The sequence below is a fragment of the Haliotis cracherodii genome, unplaced genomic scaffold, assembly GCF_022045235.1.
Source record: "Haliotis cracherodii isolate W230 unplaced genomic scaffold, xgHalCrac1.p SCAF_13, whole genome shotgun sequence".
NCBI classification, from domain to species: domain Eukaryota; kingdom Metazoa; phylum Mollusca; class Gastropoda; order Lepetellida; family Haliotidae; genus Haliotis; species Haliotis cracherodii.
In genome coordinates this window covers 12,481,763-12,504,580 of record NW_027266268.1, presented here as the reverse complement: position 1 = coordinate 12,504,580, position 22,818 = coordinate 12,481,763, and the positions used below count along the sequence as shown (strand labels likewise).

Below are 22,818 nucleotides of genomic sequence, written 5' to 3'. Positions count from 1 at the left end.
CCCTATTCAAACGTGGAGTGGTCTCTGTGGTTTTATGTTTGTCAGCACCATACCCGTGCTCGTGGGTTTCACCGAAGTGGTAAACGTCTGAGACCTGCATCACTTCGGGCTTTCCTCCCACATTAAGCTGACACGCCGCGATATAACTGGAATACTGTTAAAAGCGGCGTTAAACCAAACTCACTCACTCACTCTGTGGTTTTATACTGGTTATGTAACGTTTGATATTTCAATAAAAAATAGAATAAACTTAAAAGAGTTGTCCGTCTATTAATGCTCCTGAAAATAAGTGTTTATGTTACATGAGAAATATGTAGGCGTTCTGTATAACTGGACAACGTAGGTACAAACACAAGATACACATGTGCAAGTTAAGTCTTTCTATAGCACACACGACCCGTCAAGATCCTGATTAAAATAGGTCTTCAGCAACCCATGCTTGACGTAAAAGGCGGCTATGCTTGTCGTAAGAGGCGACTAACGGGATCGGGTGGTCAGGCTCGCTGACTTGGTTGATGCCTGTCATCGATCCCAATTGCGTGGAAGGATGAGTCCAGACGCGATTATTTACAGATTGTCGTCATATAGCTGGAATATTGCTGAGTGAGGCGTTAAACAACAAACAAACTATAAAGCAAACATCATTTAATGTTTGTTTGTTGTTTAACGCCGCACTCAGCAATTGTCCAGCTATATGACAGCGGTCTGTAAATAATCGTGTCTGGACCAGACAATCCAGTGATTGACATCATAAGCATCGATCCATGCAATTGTGATACGATGACATGCATGAACCAAGTCAGCGAACATGGGTTGCTGAAGACCAGCTCTAATCACGGGTAGATAATTTAATGAGAAATAACACGGTAAATGCGAAGGTTGATATGCACCAGAAGGGCCTTTTTCTGCATGCACTCAGTGCCTTGGATGGGGTACAAAACGGAAATGTTGTGTGTCTCGTCAGTAGTCAAATTTCGCCACAACACAGCCGTAAAATGCCACATTTCACATTCTGCAAAAGTCACAAGGTCATCTGTCTTCTTGAGCCATGTTTCCCAGCAGGAAGTTGCCAGGGTCATGAATGTTGCAAGTACCGTATGGTCTTGAGGTATTTCACAGTATATTCTCTCTAACTTAACCCCACCTGGCTTCTTCTCTCTAGACTCCCAGAATATATACATGAGGTAGGCATTCGTGACACTAAATTGGTTCCCTGTTGGTTTGCTCAGCAAGATTAGTCCAGTGAAGGAAGACAGGAGCCCAGCCAAATGTAAAAAGAAGTCATGTATGAAAAACCATAATCATCTGCTCCAGCACCCTTATCTTGTTTCTTTGAATAAGAGGGTACTGTATCCAGTCATCCAAGATGGGCAATTTGATATGCAGAGTTGCATCCCTTTGGCATGCCAGAATCCTGATTGACACTGATTAGACTACCATTTTTATTTCATGGTCTTCCAACATTTGCTGGTTAGCTTATACGTTCTGATCACATTTCACCATACCATGTGAAAAGGACAGAATGCTTGAATCCTGTACACGGTATAACCTCAAAACCATAATTATGGAAATATCGGATGATATTCACTGACCAACCCTGCCGGACACTGTTTCCGTATTTGTTGCCCACATGTTCTGACAACACCCTCACATCTTGGACACAGGTTCCAGACAGCAACTCCCACAGCCAGTACCACCCAGGCCTATCTGCTGGGACAGTCAAGAGGGGCAACCCAGGCCTATCTGCTAGGACAGTCAAGAGGGGCAATCCAGGCCTATCCCCTACGACAGTTAGGAGGGGCAATCCAGGCCTATCTGCTAGGACAGTCAAGAGGGGCAATCCAGGCCTATCCCCTACGACAGTTAGGAGGGGCAACCCAGGCCTATCTGCTAGATCAGTCAAGAGGGCCTACTCAGGCATATCCACTAGGACAGTTAGGAGGGGCAACCCAGGCCTATCTGCTAGGACAGTCAAGAGGGGGAATCCTGGCAGCAGAACATCAAGGTCTCTAGTGGTGCAAACAACAGCACGAAGGTGCAAGTATTTATATGGCATTTGGAATTAAGTTGTTAGGGTGGTTTAAAACCAATTCGATCCCTCAATCTTTGAATAAATGTCTAATTAAAGAAAATAATTTTTTTGGTTTTAAATATATAGCAATAGAAATTGGCACAAGCCCTACAGTCCAAACTGCCCAATAGTTAAGATATAATAAGGACTAGTAGAAAGGGATTCGCTTTATGTGATCATTATAAGAACTAGAGGACTACAACTGTAAGACTGAAATACCAACAGAAACAATAAACAAAAATCATCAGTAAACATAACTTTATTATTTACATAATACCAGTAAAACTGAGCTAGTACAAACAATGTATCAAAAAGGAATGTTTCTCCATGTAACCTACCTACATCAGTGACAATGTGTTCAAGATGATAAGGTATATATCCACCTTCTGAAGCACATGTCCATCCTGGTTGAGCCATTGTAAATAACTCTGTTTAATAAGTGTGGCCATTAACTGCTGTATTGATATACATCATATGAGTTACTTAGTGACTGTGTTGTGATTAACCCTGCTTTGAACAGTATGACAACATTTCAGCTTGATGTGGGAGGAAATCCTGAAGTGGTTGGTTGGTTTGTTGTTTAACGCCGCACTCAGCAATATTCCAGCTGTATGACAGCGGTCTGTAAATTATCAAGTCTGGACCAGACAATCCAGTGATTGACATCATGAGCATCGATCCACGCAATTGGGATCGATGACATGCATCAACCAAGTCAGCGAGCCTGAAGTGATGTAGATCTTTGACATTTACCACTTTGGCAAAAATTCACAAGCATGGAATGGTGCTGACAAACCTCGAAACATAATCACAGCAAATCTGGGATTCAAACTCTTTACTTTCTATGTCCAATGACTCAAGACAAGAATCCTCTCAAAGATAGGAACAAGGAGAGGTGGACATTATACTGTCTTCATGCGATTTTTTTTTCTGATTCTATTGTAATGATAGTGAGTGAGTGAGTGAGTGAGTGAATTGGGTTTAACGTCGCTTTTAACAGTATTCCAGTTATATCACAGAGTGTCAGCTTAATGTGGGAGGAAAGCATGAAGTAATGCATGTCTCAGATGTTTACCACTTCGGTGAAACCCACAAGCACAAACCTAGAAACATAATTGGGGCGAACAGGGATTCAAACCCACAATTGCAGTGCCTTTGACGACTGGGCCACCCATGCCCCCCTTGTCATGATAAGATGCATATTACAATACACTATTTCAGGAAAAAAACAAAGATTTTATCTAACAATTGCTTTAAACAATAAAGTTTAGATCTCATATGATCACGTTATTTTAAGACAATACCAATTCATGATCAGACTATAAAAGTGGCATCCTTCTTTAAAAAAACTTAGATAATAATCAGAAGCTGCAAGGTTAACAACCTGATGTCCAGGGTGCCGTTGTAGAAATCGTTCTGAGCACTAGGGTGACTCCCATACCTTAACATAACGATTATTACAGCTCTAACATAGTTTTGTACAATGGCACCTTGATAAAAAAAATACTTTTAAACATGAATTTGGAAGAAAAGCAAGAGGACAAAATCTTCAATATCCTCCGCAAATACCGGTACTTGGGAATAAATAAATATAACTTGTTGCCATGGAAACTCGAAAAATACTTATATAAAAAGTCCCAAACCATCAAAAGGCACCAGTTCACAACTAGACCGACCCATCTATGTACTGAGCTTGGTGAAGAAATATTGTTTGGTCTTCAAGATCTACTCCGGAAACAAGCATTGCTGCCATTTTCAGCTAATAAATCAAAGTTGTTGTCAAAAACTCGAATAATATCTTTTTATAACTCCCAAACTATCAAAAGGCACCAGTCCATCACTAGACCTATCTACGTACCAAATAAAGAAATATTTTGTTTTAAGATCTGCTCTTGAAACGACATCTTGCAGGGATGGACGAATGGTGTCTTTTTTAAAAAAAACACCCACCCACACAAAACATGATGCTGGAATAACCAGATGACTTCTAGAGTCCTTGATAGGAATGTGTTCCATGATGATACACAAGACTAACAGTCATCACACAAGTCAATATTTCTTGCATGTTTCAAAAGAGAATAGAGATTTTTAGATAACTAAAGATGGAGCAACAATGGACAAGCGAATATACACATCTTGCACTGATATGTTTTACTCATTATGTTTTATAGATAATATAACAATATGACAGTAGGTACCTGGTTTTTCAATAAAAAAACATACATCTAGACAAACATAGAAACTAAGATTTTTTGGGATCTTTATTTCAAATAGATAAAGAATGGTAAAAAATTAAGTCATTATTAATGTACAGCTGTACAGCGGTTATGTTGACGTCCATGTCAGTGCTGTTGTTGTTGATGAGCCTAGGGAGCATTTACCCACTGTCTTATGTTGGACTTCTCGAATTCCCGGGCCTTCCATACACCAATAGGGTCAGATGGATTCCAGTGCCTGCAGATATACAACAGTGTTTGGCTACATTGGACATACAGACACAAATCTTGCACACACCAACGGTCCGATGGGTTTCAGTGCCTGCAGATATACAATAGTGTTTGGCTACATTGGACATACAGACACTGATCGTGCTGTCACCAACTGTCAGATGAGTTCCAGTGCCTGCAGATATACAAGTGTTTGGCTACACTGGACGTACAGACACAGATCTTGCACACACCAACAGTCAGATGGGTTCCAGTGCCTGCAGATATTTAATAGTTTGTGGCTACATTGGCCATACAGACACTAATCCTGCACACACCAACAGTCAGATGGGTTCCAGTGCCTGCAGATATACAACAGGGTTTGGCTACATTGGACATACAGACACTGATGATCTTGCACACACCGACAGTCAGATGGGTTCCAGTGCCTGCAGATATTTAATAGTTTGTGGCTACATTGGCCATACAGACACTAATCCTGCACACACCAACAGTCAGATGGGTTCCAGTGCCTGCAGATATACAACAGTGTTTGGCTACAATGGCCATACAGACACTGATCTTGCTTTTACCAATAGGGTCAGATGGGTTATAGTGTGTGCTGATAACTAGGCCATCATATAACTCACTTGATTATCAGCCAGGTGAGTCACAAATCACAAAGTTTTTTCCCCAAGTCTGTGAGTAGGGCGATTATTGAGATCACAATGATACATCGTAATTTAAGAAACAGCTGATATTTTCATTTATCATATAATGGGTAGGTTTCTCGGCAGGATAAAGCCAACGGATTACAACGATATCCGTTGGGGTCATATGCGGATAGAGATGCAAATATCAAAGGTCAAGTTGGGACTACTTTCACTGTTTATAAACAAACATGGCGTCGCCCTCGTCATTCGGCAATCGAGTCAGATTTAACCATCGGGAATCTGGATAAACTAACAGAGATAATTGCTCTCATTATTAAAAGAACAGTCTAATATACTGAAAATCAGTGTCTTACTGTGAAGTAGCTAAGGCATTTTATAAGTTTGGGTAACTTTGGAGATATAAATTTCGACACAATTTTACAAGGGCACGAGGCCTAGCCAAGCGGGATCAGTAGCCATATCTGAGCTTGTAGACCTCTGCGGCTTGAACCTTTCTCCACAAATTAAAATAGTTGGATTTGGCCGAAATATGTTTGAATTGTTACCTTGTTTCGTTTTGTCGCTGTGTGTATATACATCTGACTACATTTCTTAACGTTATGACAGGACAGACCGACTGTCAACAACGTCTGACCGTGACGTCTCATAGACTAGGGTTAGAGTAGCTTCCCTTTGACAAAGGGCAGTTACTCCAGCAGACAGACTCATGGATTGCTGCGAAAGGCAATTAAAAACAACTGTTGTTTTGCGTATATGTTGCTTCGCCACTGTATAAGAAAGAGATTTCAGTTGGAACTATATTGGCTACTGTCACTGTCCGACTGACACATCACTTACATGGTGACGCAATAAATATTAATGCACGCATTCCAGGAAAACTCGCAATGTTTTGGTAATGTTTGTAAGAGAGGGAAAGCGATTTTGAAGCACAGAATTAAAGAATGACATTATATGATAAAGAGGTTATCACGCTTGTGTGTTTGGGGATGGTAAATATCCTGTATTAGGAATAAACACTATGTATTTAGCTCGCCAAGGCTCGCTCAATACAATGTTTATTCCTAATGCAGGATATTTACCATCCCCAAACACACTCGCGTGATAACCTCTATTGACTTTCCTTCTCATAATTATTGATCTTTTTGCAGGGATTATTCAATTACCCAAATTTGTCAACTGTATAGGTTCTGCAGAAACAAACAAGATATTGTGTTCATCATTTGTGACATTTGGGAACGTGAAGATGTTTGTGACACTGACCTGAGGTCAAGATGGTGAGCTCCACCCTGCACCCACACTGCTCTCACTGTACTGGACACATCCTTCGTTACCTAGCAACACATCAACCAATGTCAGGCTGTCATTCATCCACCATTATCCAGAATATTACACCACCCTTCTATAAAGACCAGTACCCTGGAACCATTTGCCATCTCAGCTTCTATTTGAGGGAATTTTGAATAAAACAACCAAATTGCACTGTTTCTTCATGATTTAAAGAAGCAACCATATCACAAGTACTCAAATTTTGCATTGCAAATACAAACACAATCTCATTAAAATCAGATCTATGTTCTCACTGCCGCTAAACAAAGATCTGAGGATATCCCATTACGGATGACGCCAGAACGACGTTTTGCGAACTTTGACCGACCACTGAAACGACTAATAAGAAGTCGACATCAGCCAATAAAAAAAAGCAGCTTTCACAAGCTTTACGGCACTCATTTCAACCTGGCAACTGCCATTTCAGACTACGCTTGAAAAATATGTTGACACAGTTCTCGATTAAAACTTTGAAAACTAAACAAAAGAACATTTGTCTAATATAAGGTTGCGATTGTATGGCAGTGCTTACCACGTACTGTGCAATGCCTCCTCCATTCAAATGTTTATCCCAAGGAAATGAGAGATAGACGACAATTTTGACGAAATCAGTCATAGGGGCCGTAACTGTCATTCAGACAAACATGTGTTAATGTGATCAGAAAACACATTCCGACTGTCACTTTCATGATTTGGTAAGCGATGCTCTGATTGGTCAGATGAAAGGTCGTTCTGACGTGACCCGTAATGGGAAGTCTTTGTTTAGCGATAGCGAGAACTAAGATCTGATTTTAATGAGATTGATACAAACAGAGCGTCTTCCATCCCCTTGCCATAGCATAAAGGAACATATCTTTTTCCGAAAAAAATCTCTTATGACAGTCTTTTGATTCATTTATTCACATTGAGGGCATCTGAATGAGGTTGCAATTTTGAAAATCTGTCATTATCAAACTTATGTACAGGAGAGGCATTTTGATTGGTTTATTTTAAGCTTGCAGGTGACAACATTTTGAACAACTGTTTCCCCTGTTTGACTGACAAAGGCACTTAGTTTAGAATCCTCGGTAAATCCCTGGTATTTCTCATAACAGAAGGGAGATAAGACACACTGAATAATTGAGCATGGCTGTCATTGGGAGACATTATAAATAAAGAAAAACATGAAATAAGCAAAACATGTCATCATGTCTGTCTCACTGCTGTTCAGAACAGTTTTGTATTTTCAATGTCAATAGATATTATGCATTTCCATATTGTCTCCTCTTATTGAGAATTGGTTGCCATCGTGACCGATTTTAACTTTGACAAGAATTACCATAATGTTTATCTTGCTTATCAAAGATATATAATACACATGACAAATTCTTCTGCTACTTTATGACATCAGTTTTAAATTTTAAACACATGTAAAATATATCTACCCCAGCTCCACTCCATGGGTCAAGGTTACCGTTGGAGAAGACAAGGTTACTGGTACTCTTGATATCTGCAAGAATACATTAAGGTTGCACTGATCCTATGAATATTTTTTTCAATATGGCATTGTGTTGACGGAACCCTCCATGCAGATACTTTTTCACGACCTGTGATCACCAAGATGATTTTGGATGGTAAAATATTAATTAAATTGTGTGTTTTACTAACTTTTACTTACTCTCTTTGTAAAGGCCTAACAAACCCTCCATAGAAGGTCATGTCAGGTTAACTTTATCATCAGGCAATCAATGGCTTTTTATTTCTTAGTACGAACAAGATATAAGCATAAACAAACCTAGCTAATGGGCAGTTCCAAATGAAAGTAATTAAGGCTGTGCTTTATGGGTTGTGGATACTTCTGAGTGTCAGAGCATCTAGAACCAAATGGGTGGGGCAGTGGGGTAGCCTGAGGGTTAAAGCTCTTGATGCTCAAGGACCATGTTCGATTCCCAAAATGGGTGCTTCAGTGAAGCACATTCTTGGTGTTCCTAGACATGAAATTGCTGGGGTATTGCTAAAATGGGTGAAGCAGTCCGTGCTCACTCACCCAAAAGATTTCTTGTATCCTTCATATAAATTCGTATTCGCTCAGGGTTCACCCGACAGAACCTCCAATGAAGGGTTTGTGAGATTTTCACCGAGACATCATATCAGAGGAAAAGATCTAACGGACTCCATGGTGCCCAAGTAAGGATATACATATTCATTAACTCACCACAGGATGAGCTCCAAACTTCTATAATTAGCATTTCAGTGACACCTTAATGTGGCAGGGAAACCCAAAGTGACACAGTTACCATGATGTGTATCCTTTGTTGAAACCCATATGGTGCCGACAAACCACGAATAATAAACAGGGGAATGTTGGATTCGAACCCATGATCATGACATCAGGATGAGGGATGCAACTCTCCCCAGCGACAGGGTCACCTGTTAAATCATTCTGGGCTAAATCTGGGATTCCAACCCACAGCACCAGATCCTGGCATGGCTAAGGAACATAACTCTGCAAAGAGAATTGCGACCCCTTTGACACCTGGATCCCCCAATACATAGAATTATGTCCATCAGGAATACTAATTGAGACTTACTTTGGCCGAAGAACTGTACAAAGGACCACTGATCTCGTGGCGTGACGCCCCATGTTTTCTGGCAGTACTGATTCCTCATGTCGGTGGTGAAGGGCAACACTGGGAACATGTCCGTCATGTTGTTGCTGCCAGCGGGGAGCTTGATCTCTGTACAAGCCTAAAGAGGAAATACTGATGAGGGACTGGTCATCTATTACAGGGAAGGTGGGATTGGGGATAGTGGGATTAAGAGCAGTCATGAAAAAATGGCACAGTGAAAGATGGGGAGTTAGGGACTGGTCATGTACAATTGTTACCGTATACGACGTAATAAGCGCCCAGGGTACTCTCAAAATTAGAAATAGGGGGCTCTTATTAGAAAAATGTTTGGTGAAAAAAAACAGTGTTGAAAGATCGTAAATTTTGTGGTTTATGCTGACAGCCTGATATGATACAAAAGAAAAGTCTGTGTGTATTATACACAACAGACATATTTTTCCAGAATTTAATTGCCCATAATTAAGGGTGCATATAAAACACGAGTGCATATTATACATAAATAAATAAGTTTTGTGTACATTTATGATTGGAAGCGGTGCTAATTGGGATTGTTCACTAGCCAATATATTAGCAAATATCGCCGTGGGCGTTTATTACGTCGAATACGGCATATAAAATAGGGGGCGGTACAACAAGATATGATATGGTTCTAGGACCAATCTCATCCCCCACTCCCTCCCTAGCAAATTTAAGTTGGGCTTTATTGGTCCAAAGGTTTCAGAGTAGAATCTAAACAGTTCTTTTTCACAGAACACATTTTAAAGACAAATGAGAGAGCCTCCGTTCTCATTACCTGGTAGTCCCATGCTAGGGCATTGTTGCCGGTGCCACAGCCTGTAGGGTCAGCACACTCGATAAACTCTGCGTCAATGTCGTAACACTTAAGTGTACCTGCTGTGCCGTTGTAGAAGATACCCGCTGCTGCAGCTAGCCCTGTCACCACGTTGCTGGCAGAGCTGATAGCCACACAGCCTGCCTGGATGGAGAGAGAAACATCAGTGTTTGTACGCATTTAGTGACTTCGGCCAGGCCAATTTGTTGTATGGAGTTTCGTCGTCAACATGCATGGATGCAGGCATTGAAATTAAGAAAACTTGTATCTTTATAGATTACAACTTCTGGTTTATGTTTAGATGTGGATTCTCACACCATTACCAAGCTGGAGTGACTACAACCAAGTTTGTTTGTATATTTGTTGTTTAACGCCGCACTCAGCAATGTTCCATCTATATGATGGCAGTCTGTAAATAATCGAGTCTGGACCAGACAATCCAGTCATTGATATCATGAGCATCGATCCACACAATTGGGATACGATGACATGCATCAACCGAGTCAGTGAGTCTGACCATCCGATCCCGTTAGTCGCCTCTTACGACAAGAATACCGGTAGTTGCCTTTTTCAATGAGAGGTATATATGCATGACATGTTGTGATAAGCAGCAGATGAACATTAACAACAACAGGTGGAAAATAAATAAAAAAACTAATTTTATCATATTTTAAGGCACTATTTAAATTGAAGTTTTTTAATTATAATTATAGGTATTTCATTTTCAATTTCAATTTATTTCATGTGAGCTGACAAAGAGAGAAAGTGTATGGATTTATACCTTACATATTTGTATTTCCCTATCACCCTATAGTATTTTCTCACTGGCAAGGGGTAGTGTAGTGGTTAAAGCGTTCGTTGGTCTCTGAAAATATATATTTTTGAATTTTTGAAGAAATAACTCTATTTACAATGAAAAGGTGCCTCTGTGAGATGGGAGCCTGAGAAATCTTGACTTGCTTCATTTAGAGCTATAGCATTACATAAAGTGCTGGGCGAAATGGAAAATAACATGGTTCAGGGACTGTAAGACAGACTAAAGGACCAACTTTATCATATTCACAAAGGTCTGGGATTATTTTGAAAAAAACTGTTCTGTGAAAAGATTTAATTCTTTCACTACTCCTTTCACAGAAAAATATTGTGTGTTTCGAAGCTGTGAAAACATAATTTATCTGCACATGCCGGATGTTGATATATAATGTTACAGGAAGAAATATTGAAGGGTTTTCAAGTTCAGCTTCGTAACTGTATGTCATGGAGAGATGGCGGGAGTGTGGAGCCGGTTTCAGTCAACGCTTCAAAACATACAAGTCTGGAAAGGTGAAGCCAAAAGTATTTTTTGACCAACAACACATTAATTTTCAGAATATATAGCATGCCATTAAACAATTTTATTTTGGGGGTAAATCCTGGGAATATATAACAATTTTTTTAGAGTACTATTTGGAAATTGTTTTGCTATTAAAAGTCACATCCCCCTCCACTCCCAGAAATCAAGTTGTCCGGCCCCTTACCTTGACAGGATTGGCTGGGAGCTGAGCCTCGAATGATGCCTTGTAAGGGTAGTCCAGCATAGCCATGAAGGTGAAGGCGTTCCTCACCCACCCCAGGAGATGCTGGAACGCCTTGGTGTCTGCCAGAGGCTTGCACAGGTTGAACATGCGAGAGATCTCACTCAGGCCTGGAGAAACAGATTGTGATTAGGGAGGGTTTAAGTTATTTTACAGTTTTGTTTTTCAGCTTTGTTCTTGTGTTGTCACATTCAGCAAAATTCCAGCTATATAACGATGGTCTGTAAATAATTGAGTCTGGACCAGACAATACAGTGATTGATATTATGAGCAATGATCCATGTCATTATCTCATCACCGTTTAAACAAATGTCACGGAGATTGACTGCCTGATCCATCAAGGACAAGCATAGTTTGCTTGGAACAAATTCTAACCTGTACTTCCTTTCGATTTAAAAAAATTTAATTTCTAAATTTGTATATGCCTCTCACAAGTTTTACAATTCTTTCCAGGAGCAGGTGATCAAGGGCAGATCCAATATTTTTAAAAGGGAGAGGTCCAATAACAACAGTGAATTTGACACAAAAAACTATATATAAGTCAATGATTTGGACCCAAGAAATGTAGTAAGTCAATAGCAAAAGTCAGTCAGTCAGTCAGTATTTTGGGGTATGTAGCAAATGTGACGCTTTTAAAAATAAAAACATAAAAATGCTGGAAAATGTATGTCTTCAAACAGCATGTTTAAAATTTAAAACTTCTATGCAAATGTCATTTTTGGTTATGGCAGTAAAAATTCAGAGTTAAATCATTAATTTAAAAAAAGCAGGCATAGCTTCCGTGCACTGGGCTACCTGCCTTTAACTTCACCCCCCCATCCCCCAGACAGAAGGACAACTGTCACAAGCATGCAATATCTGACCCTTTCCCAATGTTGAAGCATATTGAAAAAAACTTACTGTGTACTTACTTATGTTATGTTGAAAAAACAAGACAACATTGCCAACATAAGACATTAATACAACATATAATATCATTGTGTCATAATATAGACATGGCGTTCTAAAACAGGAAAATATTTGTACTGTACATTCTCAGAATGACAAAACTTTATGAGAGCATTTCATTGTCATCAAAATCGATGCGGTAAGTAGGAATAATCCTTACAATTTACTTTTTAATCCCGAAGTTATGAAAGCCAAAGCACATAGCCAATGACTTTCCATTTTTTCTGAATATGCTTCACACATTTGTCCCCATGTCGGAAATCGAACCTGTGATCGTCAAGTGAACGCTGCATGTAATCAACTTGGTAAAGTCTTCACACAAACTTAGAGTGGGAAAGTCTTCAGGGCTATTTTCTAAATATCACACAGATGCTACTTGCAACCACTTGTTTATACTCTAGTGAAACAAGCTGTACTTAAGAGTCGAGGAATTTCAAGGGCTAAGGATTCTTTGACAAAGTACTTAAAGTCATATGCGCATTCTGACTGGTTTGTCAGGTTTTCGCAAATAATATCGATTGATAGTCTTTTGGCTGTTGATGGAAAGAGGTGAGTGGTGATGAATGCTGGCTGATTTTGTGATATTGAACTCTGATTGATGCTCACACTGTCAACCTGTGGTTTGGTTTAATGCTGCTTTTAGCAATAGCACTGTCACAGCATGTCAGCTTCATGTCGATGTAAAGCCCAAAGTGGTAGCTGACAATCAGATACAAGTGTGGGTGCTCTCAGACCAATATCATCATCAAAGTGAACCTGGAATTCAAAACTTCCTACTGTCCATGGATACTGGTATCACAAAGGGAGGCAACTACTCAATGCCAACTTCAACCACTTTGCCACCAGGATCTGCTGTTAGTGGGTTCTAGTCCCGGATGGAAAGGCTATTCACTATTCACTGTGCACAATTGTCTCCCTTAGGTGAGCCCGGATCCTATGATTGTGGGTTTGAATCCAGCAGGGTGAAATTTGAGAAAGATGTCATGAAAAGGATTGCTGCTTATCTTTTTATGATATAATGACACAATGAATGACAACACAAAGAGTTCCCTCCCTTGCAATACTGACCTACTTCATATTTTGCAGTTAGAGTGCCATGCTTGTGAATGTCACTGACCTGACTGTCCTTGGGCGGCCATGTCGTTGAGCTGACTGAAGGCCTTCTTCACATTGTCCTCACAGCCTTGCATGGCCTGGTTGAAATCCTGGTACACACAAACAACCAGTCATCATCCTAGCTCAGAATATTTTACCGGATTCAAATTATTGCATCCTATACGTACACAAATTGAGAATTGACACAAATAATTTACATTGTGAGTCCCGTGGGACTGATTGAATCTATAAATATTAATATTCACACTTCTATACTGGTAAAATGTACAGTCAAAGGTTAGAGTATAAGTTGTTGATTTTCTTCTTTAGTGTGCATGCATGGCGCATATACGTCTGCAGTTTAATGGAGCACTAACCAATACTATAATTAAATGGCAGCAGCCTGTATATACCAGACAATCCAGTTATTGAAATAATGAATTACTGTTAATAAAGTACTGCTCATGAATTACTGTTCATGAATAACTGTTAATAAATTATTGCTCATGAATAAATAACTGTTCATGAATTACTGTTAATAAAGTACTGCTCATGAATTACTGTAAATAAATTACTGTTCATGATTTACTGACAGTTCCCTTGATTACAAAATAGATATACCCAGGAAAGTCCCTGGATACGTGACATGAGTGATAGGGGACTAGCCAATCAGAGGCTATATACCAAGGGACAGTGTCAGTGGTAGACAGGCATGTGTTAGGGTCAATATCAACTTTTTGTTTTGACTGTGCTTGAATACAGGCATTGTTTCTTTGTAAACTTGCTGTAGTTGTACATGCGTTTTGTCAACATGTGTTCAACAAAGATAATATCACATGGCCTGCAAAGGAAAATGGTTATGGAAGTGTAACTTGACACACAATAGGCAATCTCATTAAAATCAGATCTTAGTTTTCGCTATTAATAAACAAAGACATCCCATTATGGGTCACGTCAGAATGACCTTTCATCCAACCAATCAAAGCGTTACTTACCAGATCATTTTAGTGCCAGTCGGAATGTGTTTTCTAATCATGCAACCTCATGAAACGGCTTGTACGACTGATTCCGTAAAAATTATTGTCTATCTCTCGCTTCCGTGGGAGAAACATTTGAACGGAGGAGGCGTTGCATAGTATATGTGGGAAGCACTGCTATACAATCTGAACCATATATTAGACATTCCGGAATGTTCGTTTGTCCAGTTTTCAAAATTTTAATCGAGAACAGTGTCAACATATTGTTAGTAGTCTGAAATGGAAGTTGCCAGGTTGAAAAGAGTGCTGTAAAGCTCGAGAAAGCTGCTTTCTAATTGGCTGATGTCGACTTCTTGTTAGTCTTTTCATTGGCCACTTGAACAAAATTTCATTGACATCGTGGTACTGTCAACTTCACACTTGTTATAAGTGGGGAAGGAGCTGTTAATGTTAGAAGCAGAAATATGTTTTTCTTTTAACAGAAGCCGAACATTTTTCTTTATTTTCAAATTATTTTTCATGACATCCAGCATATCTGTTGAACAATTATTTGGTGTGTGTAAAACTTGAGGCAAAATTATATTTTTGTATTTAGTCTGTTACAGGTGAGTAGTGGTATGTGAGTCTGACACAGACAAAAGTGTTTCACAAAAGTTGTACGTACATTTGACACAATGGGGAAGAAAAAATCTCTGGGATAGGAGGAGTCCAGCATGTAGATCGGGGCACTGGCTGCGATGCCGCCATCGATGATGTTTGGATACTTGAACCTCATGTAGGCAGTCAGCATTCCACCATAACTACAACAAGAATCACATAACCTGCATACACCTCGCTCACTCATGTAGGCAGTCTGCATGACCTCGCTCACTCATGTTGGCAGTCTGCATCACCTCACTCATGTAGGCAGTCTGCATCACCTCACTCATGTAGGCAGTCTGCATCACCTTACACTCACTCATGTAGGCAGTCAGCATCACCTTACACTCACTCATGTAGGCAGTCAGCATCACCTCACTCATGTAGGCAGTCTGCATCACCTTACACTCACTCATGTAGGCAGTCTGCATCACCTCACTCATGTAGGCAGTCAGTATCACCTCACTCTCTCATGTAGGCAGTCAGCATCACCTTACACTCACTCATGTAGGCAGTCTGCATCACTTCACTCATGTAGGCAGTCAGCATCACCTTACACTCACTCATGTAGGCAGTCTGCATCACCTCACTCACTCATGTTGGCAGTCTGCATCATTTCACTCATGTAGGTAGTCAGCATCACCTTACACTCACTCATGTAGGCAGTCAGAATCACCTTACACTCACTCATGTTGGCAGTCTGCATCACCTCACTCATGTAGGCAGTCTGCATCACCTCACTCATGTAGGCAGTCAGCATCACCTTACACTCACTCATGTAGGCAGTCTTCATCACCTCACTCCCTCATGTAGGCAGTCTTCATCACCTCACTCATGTAGGCAGTCTGCATCACCTCACTCCCTCATGTAGGCAGTCTGCATCACCTCACTCCCTCATGTAGGAAGTCTGCATCACCTCACTCCCTCATGTAGACAGTCTACATCACCTCACTCACTCATGTAGGCAGTCTGAATCACCTCACTCCCTCATGTAGGAAGTCAGAATCACCTCACTCACTCATGTAGGCAGTCTGAATCACCTCACTCTCTCATGTAGGCAGTCTGCATCACCTCACTCCCTCATGTAGGAAGTCTGCATCACCTCACTCCCTCATGTAGACAGTCTACATCACCTCACTCACTCATGTAGGCAGTCTGAATCACCTCACTCCCTCATGTAGGAAGTCAGAATCACCTCACTCCCTCATGTAGACAGTCTGCATCACCTCACTCTCTCATGTAGACAGTCTGAATCACCTCACTCCCTCATGTAGGCAGTCTGCATCACCTCACTCCCTCATGTAGGCAGTCTGCATCACCTTACACTCACTCATGTAGGCAGTCTGCATCACTTCACTCATGTAGGCAGTCAGCATCACCTTACACTCACTCATGTAGGCAGTCTGCATCACCTCACTCACTCATGTAGGCAGTCTGCATCATTTCACTCATGTAGGTAGTCAGCATCACCTTACACTCACTCATGTAGGCAGTCAGCATCACCTTACACTCACTCATGTTGGCAGTCTGCATCACCTCACTCATGTAGGCAGTCTGCATCACCTCACTCCCTCATGTAGGCAGTCTGCATCACCTCACTCCCTCATGTAGGAAGTCTGCATCACCTCACTCCCTCATGTAGACAGTCTACATCACCTCACTCACTCATGTAGGCAGTCTGAATCACCTCACTCCCTCATGTAGGAAGTCAGAATCACCTCACTCACTCATGTAGGCAGTCTGAATCACCTCACTCTCTCATGTAGGCAGTCTGCATCACCTCACTCCCTCATGTAGGAAGTCTGCATCACCTCACTCCCTCATGTAGACAGTCTACATCACCTCACTCACTCATGTAGGCAGTCTGAATCACCTCACTCCCTCATGTAGGAAGTCAGAATCACCTCACTCCCTCATGTAGACAGTCTGCATCACCTCACTCTCTCATGTAGACAGTCTGAATCACCTCACTCCCTCATGTAGGCAGTCTGCATCACCTCACTCCCTCATGTAGGCAGTCTGCATCACCTTACACTCACTCATGTAGGCAGTCTGCATCACTTCACTCATGTAGGCAGTCAGCATCACCTTACACTCACTCATGTAGGCAGTCTGCATCACCTCACTCACTCATGTAGGCAGTCTGCATCATTTCACTCATGTAGGTAGTCAGCATCACCTTACACTCACTCATGTAGGCAGTCAGCATCACCTTACACTCACTCATGTTGGCAGTCTGCATCACCTCACTCATGTAGGCAGTCTGCATCACCTCACTCATGTAGGCAGTCAGCATCACCTCACTCATGTAGGCAGTCTGCATCACCTCACTCATGTAGGCAGTCTGCATCACCTCACTCATGTAGGCAGTCAGCATCACCTTACACTCACTCATGTAGGCAGTCTTCATCACCTCACTCACTCATGTAGGCAGTCTTCATCACCTCACTCATGTAGGCAGTCTGCATCACCTCACTCCCTCATGTAGGCAGTCTGCATCACCTTACTCCCTCATGTAGGAAGTCTGCATCACCTCACTCCCTCATGTAGACAGTCTACATCACCTCACTCACTCATGTAGGCAGTCTGAATCACCTCACTCCCTCATGTAGGAAGTCAGAATCACCTCACTCACTCATGTAGGCAGTCTGAATCACCTCACTCTCTCATGTAGGCAGTCTGCATCACCTCACTCCCTCATGTAGGAAGTCTGCATCACCTCACTCCCTCATGTAGACAGTCTACATCACCTCACTCACTCATGTAGGCAGTCTGAATCACCTCACTCCCTCATGTAGGAAGTCAGAATCACCTCACTCCCTCATGTAGACAGTCTGCATCACCTCACTCTCTCATGTAGACAGTCTGAATCACCTCACTCCCTCATGTAGGCAGTCTGCATCACCTCACTCCCTCATGTAGGCAGTCTGCATCACCTCACTCCCTCATGTAGGAAGTCTGCATCACCTCACTCCCTCATGTAGACAGTCTACATCACCTCACTCACTCATGTAGGCAGTCTGAATCACCTCACTCCCTCATGTAGGAAGTCAGAATCACCTCACTCCCTCATGTAGACAGTCTGCATCACCTCACTCTCTCATGTAGACAGTCTGAATCACCTCACTCACTCATGTAGGCAGTCTGCATCACCTCACTCACTCATGTAGACAGTCAGAATCACCTCACTCATGTTGGCAGTCAGTATCACCTCACTCATGTTGGCAGTCTGCATCACCTCACTCCCTCATGTAGGCAGTCTGCATCACCTCACTCACTCATGTAGGAAGTCAGAATCACCTCACTCACTCATGTAGGCAGTCTGAATCACCTCACTCCCTCATGTAGGCAGTCTGAATCACCTCACTCACTCATGTAGGAAGTCAGAATCACCTCACTCACTCATGTAGGCAGTCTGAATCACCTCACTCCCTCATGTAGACAGTCTGCATCACCTCACTCCCTCATGTTGGCAGTCTGAATCACCTCAGTCCCTCATGTAGGCAGTCTACATCACCTCACTCCCTCATGTAGGCAGTCAGCATCACCTCACTCTCTCATGTAGACAGTCTGAATCACCTCACTCCCTCATGTAGGCAGTCTGCATCACCTCACTCACTCATGTAGACAGTCAGAATCACCTCACTCATGTTGGCAGTCTGCATCACCTCACTCACTCATGTAGACAGTCAGTATCACCTCACTCACTCATGTAGGCAGTCTACATCACCTCACTCCCTCATGTAGGCAGTCTGAATCACCTCACTCTCTCATGTAGGCAGTCTGCATCACCTCACTCACTCATGTAGGCAGTCTACATCACCTCACTCCCTCATGTAGACAGTCTACATCACCTCACTCCCTCATGTAGGCAGTCAGCATCACCTCACTCCCTCATGTAGGCAGTCTGAATCACCTCACTCACTCATGTAGACAGTCAGAATCACCTCACTCATGTTGGCAGTCTGCATCACCTCACTCACTCATGTAGACAGTCAGTATCACCTCACTCTCTTATGTAGGCAGTCTACATCACCTCACTCCCTCATGTAGGCAGTCTGAATCACCTCACTCTCTCATGTAGGCAGTCTGCATCACCTCACTCACTCATGTAGGCAGTCTACATCACCTCACTCCCTCATGTAGACAGTCTACATCACCTCACTCCCTCATGTAGGCAGTCAGCATCACCTCACTCCCTCATGTAGGCAGTCTGAATCACCTCACTCCCTCATGTAGGCAGTCTACATCACCTCACTCCCTCATGTAGACAGTCTACATCACCTCACTCCCTCATGTAGGCAGTCTGAATCACCTCACTCCCTCATGTAGGCAGTCTGAATCACCTCACTCCCTCATGTAGACAGTCTACATCACCTCACTCCCTCGTGTAGGCAGTCAGCATCACCTCACTCTCTCATGTAGGCAGTCTGAATCACCTCACTCCCTCATGTAGGCAGTCTACATCACCTCACTCCCTCATGTAGACAGTCTACATCACCTCACTCCCTCATGTAGGCAGTCAGCATCACCTCACTCCCTCATGTAGGCAGTCTGAATCACCTCACTCCCTCATGTAGGCAGTCTACATCACCTCACTCCCTCATGTAGACAGTCTACATCACCTCACTCCCTCATGTAGGCAGTCTGAATCACCTCACTCCCTCATGTAGGCAGTCTGAATCACCTCACTCCCTCATGTAGACAGTCTACATCACCTCACTCCCTCATGTAGGCAGTCTGAATCACCTCACTCTCTTATGTAGGCAGTCTGAATCACCTCACTCCCTCATGTAGGCAGTCTGCATCACCTCACTCACTCATGTAGGAAGTCTGCATCACCTCACTCCCTCATGTAGGCAGTCTGAATCACCTCACTCCCTCATGTAGGCAGTCTGAATCACCTCACTCCCTCATGTAGGCAGTCTACATCACCTCACTCCCTCATGTAGGCAGTCTGAATCACCTCACTCCCTCATGTAGGCAGTCTGAATCACCTCACTCCCTCATGTAGGCAGTCTACATCACCTCACTCCCTCATGTAGGCAGTCTGAATCACCTCACTCCCTCATGTAGGCAGTCTGAATCACCTCACTCCCTCATGTAGGCAGTCTACATCACCTCACTCCCTCATGTAGGCAGTCTGAATCACCTCACTCCCTCATGTAGGCAGTCTGCATCACCTCACTCTCTTATGTAGGCAGTCTACATCACCTCACTCCCTCATGTAGGCAGTCTGAATCACCTCACTCCCTCATGTAGGCAGTCTACATCACCTCACTCCCTCATGTAGGCAGTCTGAATCACCTCACTCCCTCATGTAGGCAGTCTACATCACCTCACTCCCTCATGTAGGCAGTCTGAATCACCTCACTCCCTCATGTAGGCAGTCTGAATCACCTCACTCCCTCATGTAGGCAGTCTACATCACCTCACTCCCTCATGTAGGCAGTCTGAATCACCTCACTCACTCATGTAGGCAGTCTTCATCACCTCACTCCCTCATGTAGGCAGTCTACATCACCTCACTCCCTCATGTAGACAGTCTACATCACCTCACTCCCTCATGTAGGCAGTCTGCATCACCTCACTCTCTTATGTAGGCAGTCTACATCACCTCACTCCCTCATGTAGGCAGTCTGAATCACCTCACTCCCTCATGTAGGCAGTCTACATCACCTCACTCCCTCATGTAGGCAGTCTGAATCACCTCACTCCCTCATGTAGGCAGTCTGAATCACCTCACTCCCTCATGTAGACAGTCTACATCACCTCACTCCCTCATGTAGGCAGTCTGAATCACCTCACTCTCTTATGTAGGCAGTCTGAATCACCTCACTCCCTCATGTAGGCAGTCTGCATCACCTCACTCACTCATGTAGGAAGTCTGCATCACCTCACTCCCTCATGTAGGCAGTCTGAATCACCTCACTCCCTCATGTAGGCAGTCTGAATCACCTCACTCCCTCATGTAGGCAGTCTACATCACCTCACTCCCTCATGTAGGCAGTCTGAATCACCTCACTCCCTCATGTAGGCAGTCTGAATCACCTCACTCCCTCATGTAGGCAGTCTACATCACCTCACTCCCTCATGTAGGCAGTCTGAATCACCTCACTCCCTCATGTAGGCAGTCTACATCACCTCACTCCCTCATGTAGGCAGTCTGAATCACCTCACTCCCTCATGTAGGCAGTCTGCATCACCTCACTCTCTTATGTAGGCAGTCTACATCACCTCACTCCCTCATGTAGGCAGTCTGAATCACCTCACTCCCTCATGTAGGCAGTCTACATCACCTCACTCCCTCATGTAGGCAGTCTGAATCACCTCACTCCCTCATGTAGGCAGTCTACATCACCTCACTCCCTCATGTAGGCAGTCTGAATCACCTCACTCCCTCATGTAGGCAGTCTGAATCACCTCACTCCCTCATGTAGGCAGTCTACATCACCTCACTCCCTCATGTAGGCAGTCTGAATCACCTCACTCCCTCATGTAGGCAGTCTGCATCACCTCACTCTCTTATGTAGGCAGTCTACATCACCTCACTCCCTCATGTAGGCAGTCTGAATCACCTCACTCCCTCATGTAGGCAGTCTACATCACCTCACTCCCTCATGTAGGAAGTCTACATCACCTCACTCCCTCATGTAGGCAGTCTGAATCACCTCACTCCCTCATGTAGGCAGTCTACATCACCTCACTCCCTCATGTAGGCAGTCTGAATCACCTCACTCCCTCATGTAGGCAGTCTACATCACCTCACTCCCTCATGTAGGCAGTCTGAATCACCTCACTCCCTCATGTAGGCAGTCTGCATCACCTCACTCCCTCATGTAGGCAGTCTGAATCACCTCACTCCCTCATGTAGGCAGTCTACATCACCTCACTCCCTCATGTAGGCAGTCTGAATCACCTCACTCCCTCATGTAGGCAGTCTGCATCACCTCACTCTCTTATGTAGGCAGTCTGCATCACCTCACTCCCTCATGTAGGCAGTCAGCATCACCTCACTCTCTTATGTAGGCAGTCTGCATCACCTCACTCCCTCATGTAGGCAGTCTGAATCACCTCACTCTCTTATGTAGGCAGTCTGAATCACCTCACTCTCTAATGTTAGCAGTCTGCATCACCTCACTCTCACACTTTCTTTCTGAATTAAATGTTGAGTCTGTTCTGTTTAAAGAGGGTCTGGACAAAAAAGGTATTCTGTATTTGCTTTCTGTTACAAGCTCAACGTTTCAAGGACCCAGTTTCTCACCTTCCACCAAAGGAGATGACACGGCACTTTGTAGCATTGAGTTGTTGCTTGAGGTCTGTGAGGAAGACGGCGTAGTCGGCCAGGGCTTGTTCCATTGTCAGGAGCCCGATCTGGGGAGACTTGAAACTGTCAGCACCAAACGGGAGGGACTTGCCATAGAATCTCTGTTGATTAAGGAAGAAACTCAGTGAATATCTGACTGTATATCTGTGTTGATTTGAGTTACGTCGTCAAATTGTAACAACATAATTGTGACAGTGTTAAAATTGTGTTGTCTTTATTTGAAGTCTCCCACCTGTTTTATAGAGTTGCTAAAAAAAGCATCGATGAAAGGATGAACCTGTAACCGCAGACATCATGCACATCGTTGTCACGTTGCTATC

At 42.9% G+C, this 22,818-nt stretch overlaps 1 protein-coding gene across 1 annotated transcript in view; it reads right to left on the bottom strand.

Moving 5' to 3' along the window:
- Positions 1-3,972: 3,972 nt before the first annotated feature.
- LOC139459630 (dipeptidyl peptidase 2-like) overlaps positions 3,973-22,818 on the bottom strand; it is a 105,618-nt gene continuing 86,772 nt past the window's right edge. Inside the window, exons 3-11 of the mRNA XM_071241212.1 lie at positions 22,436-22,599; positions 15,197-15,332; positions 13,578-13,665; positions 11,456-11,622; positions 9,900-10,082; positions 9,068-9,224; positions 7,922-7,986; positions 6,432-6,502; positions 3,973-4,525 (exon numbers count right to left, since the gene is read on the bottom strand). Of these exons, the coding sequence (XP_071097313.1) occupies positions 4,438-4,525; positions 6,432-6,502; positions 7,922-7,986; positions 9,068-9,224; positions 9,900-10,082; positions 11,456-11,622; positions 13,578-13,665; positions 15,197-15,332; positions 22,436-22,599 (1,119 nt within the window). The 3' untranslated portion in view covers positions 3,973-4,437. The remainder of the gene's footprint in view (positions 4,526-6,431; positions 6,503-7,921; positions 7,987-9,067; positions 9,225-9,899; positions 10,083-11,455; positions 11,623-13,577; positions 13,666-15,196; positions 15,333-22,435; positions 22,600-22,818) is intronic.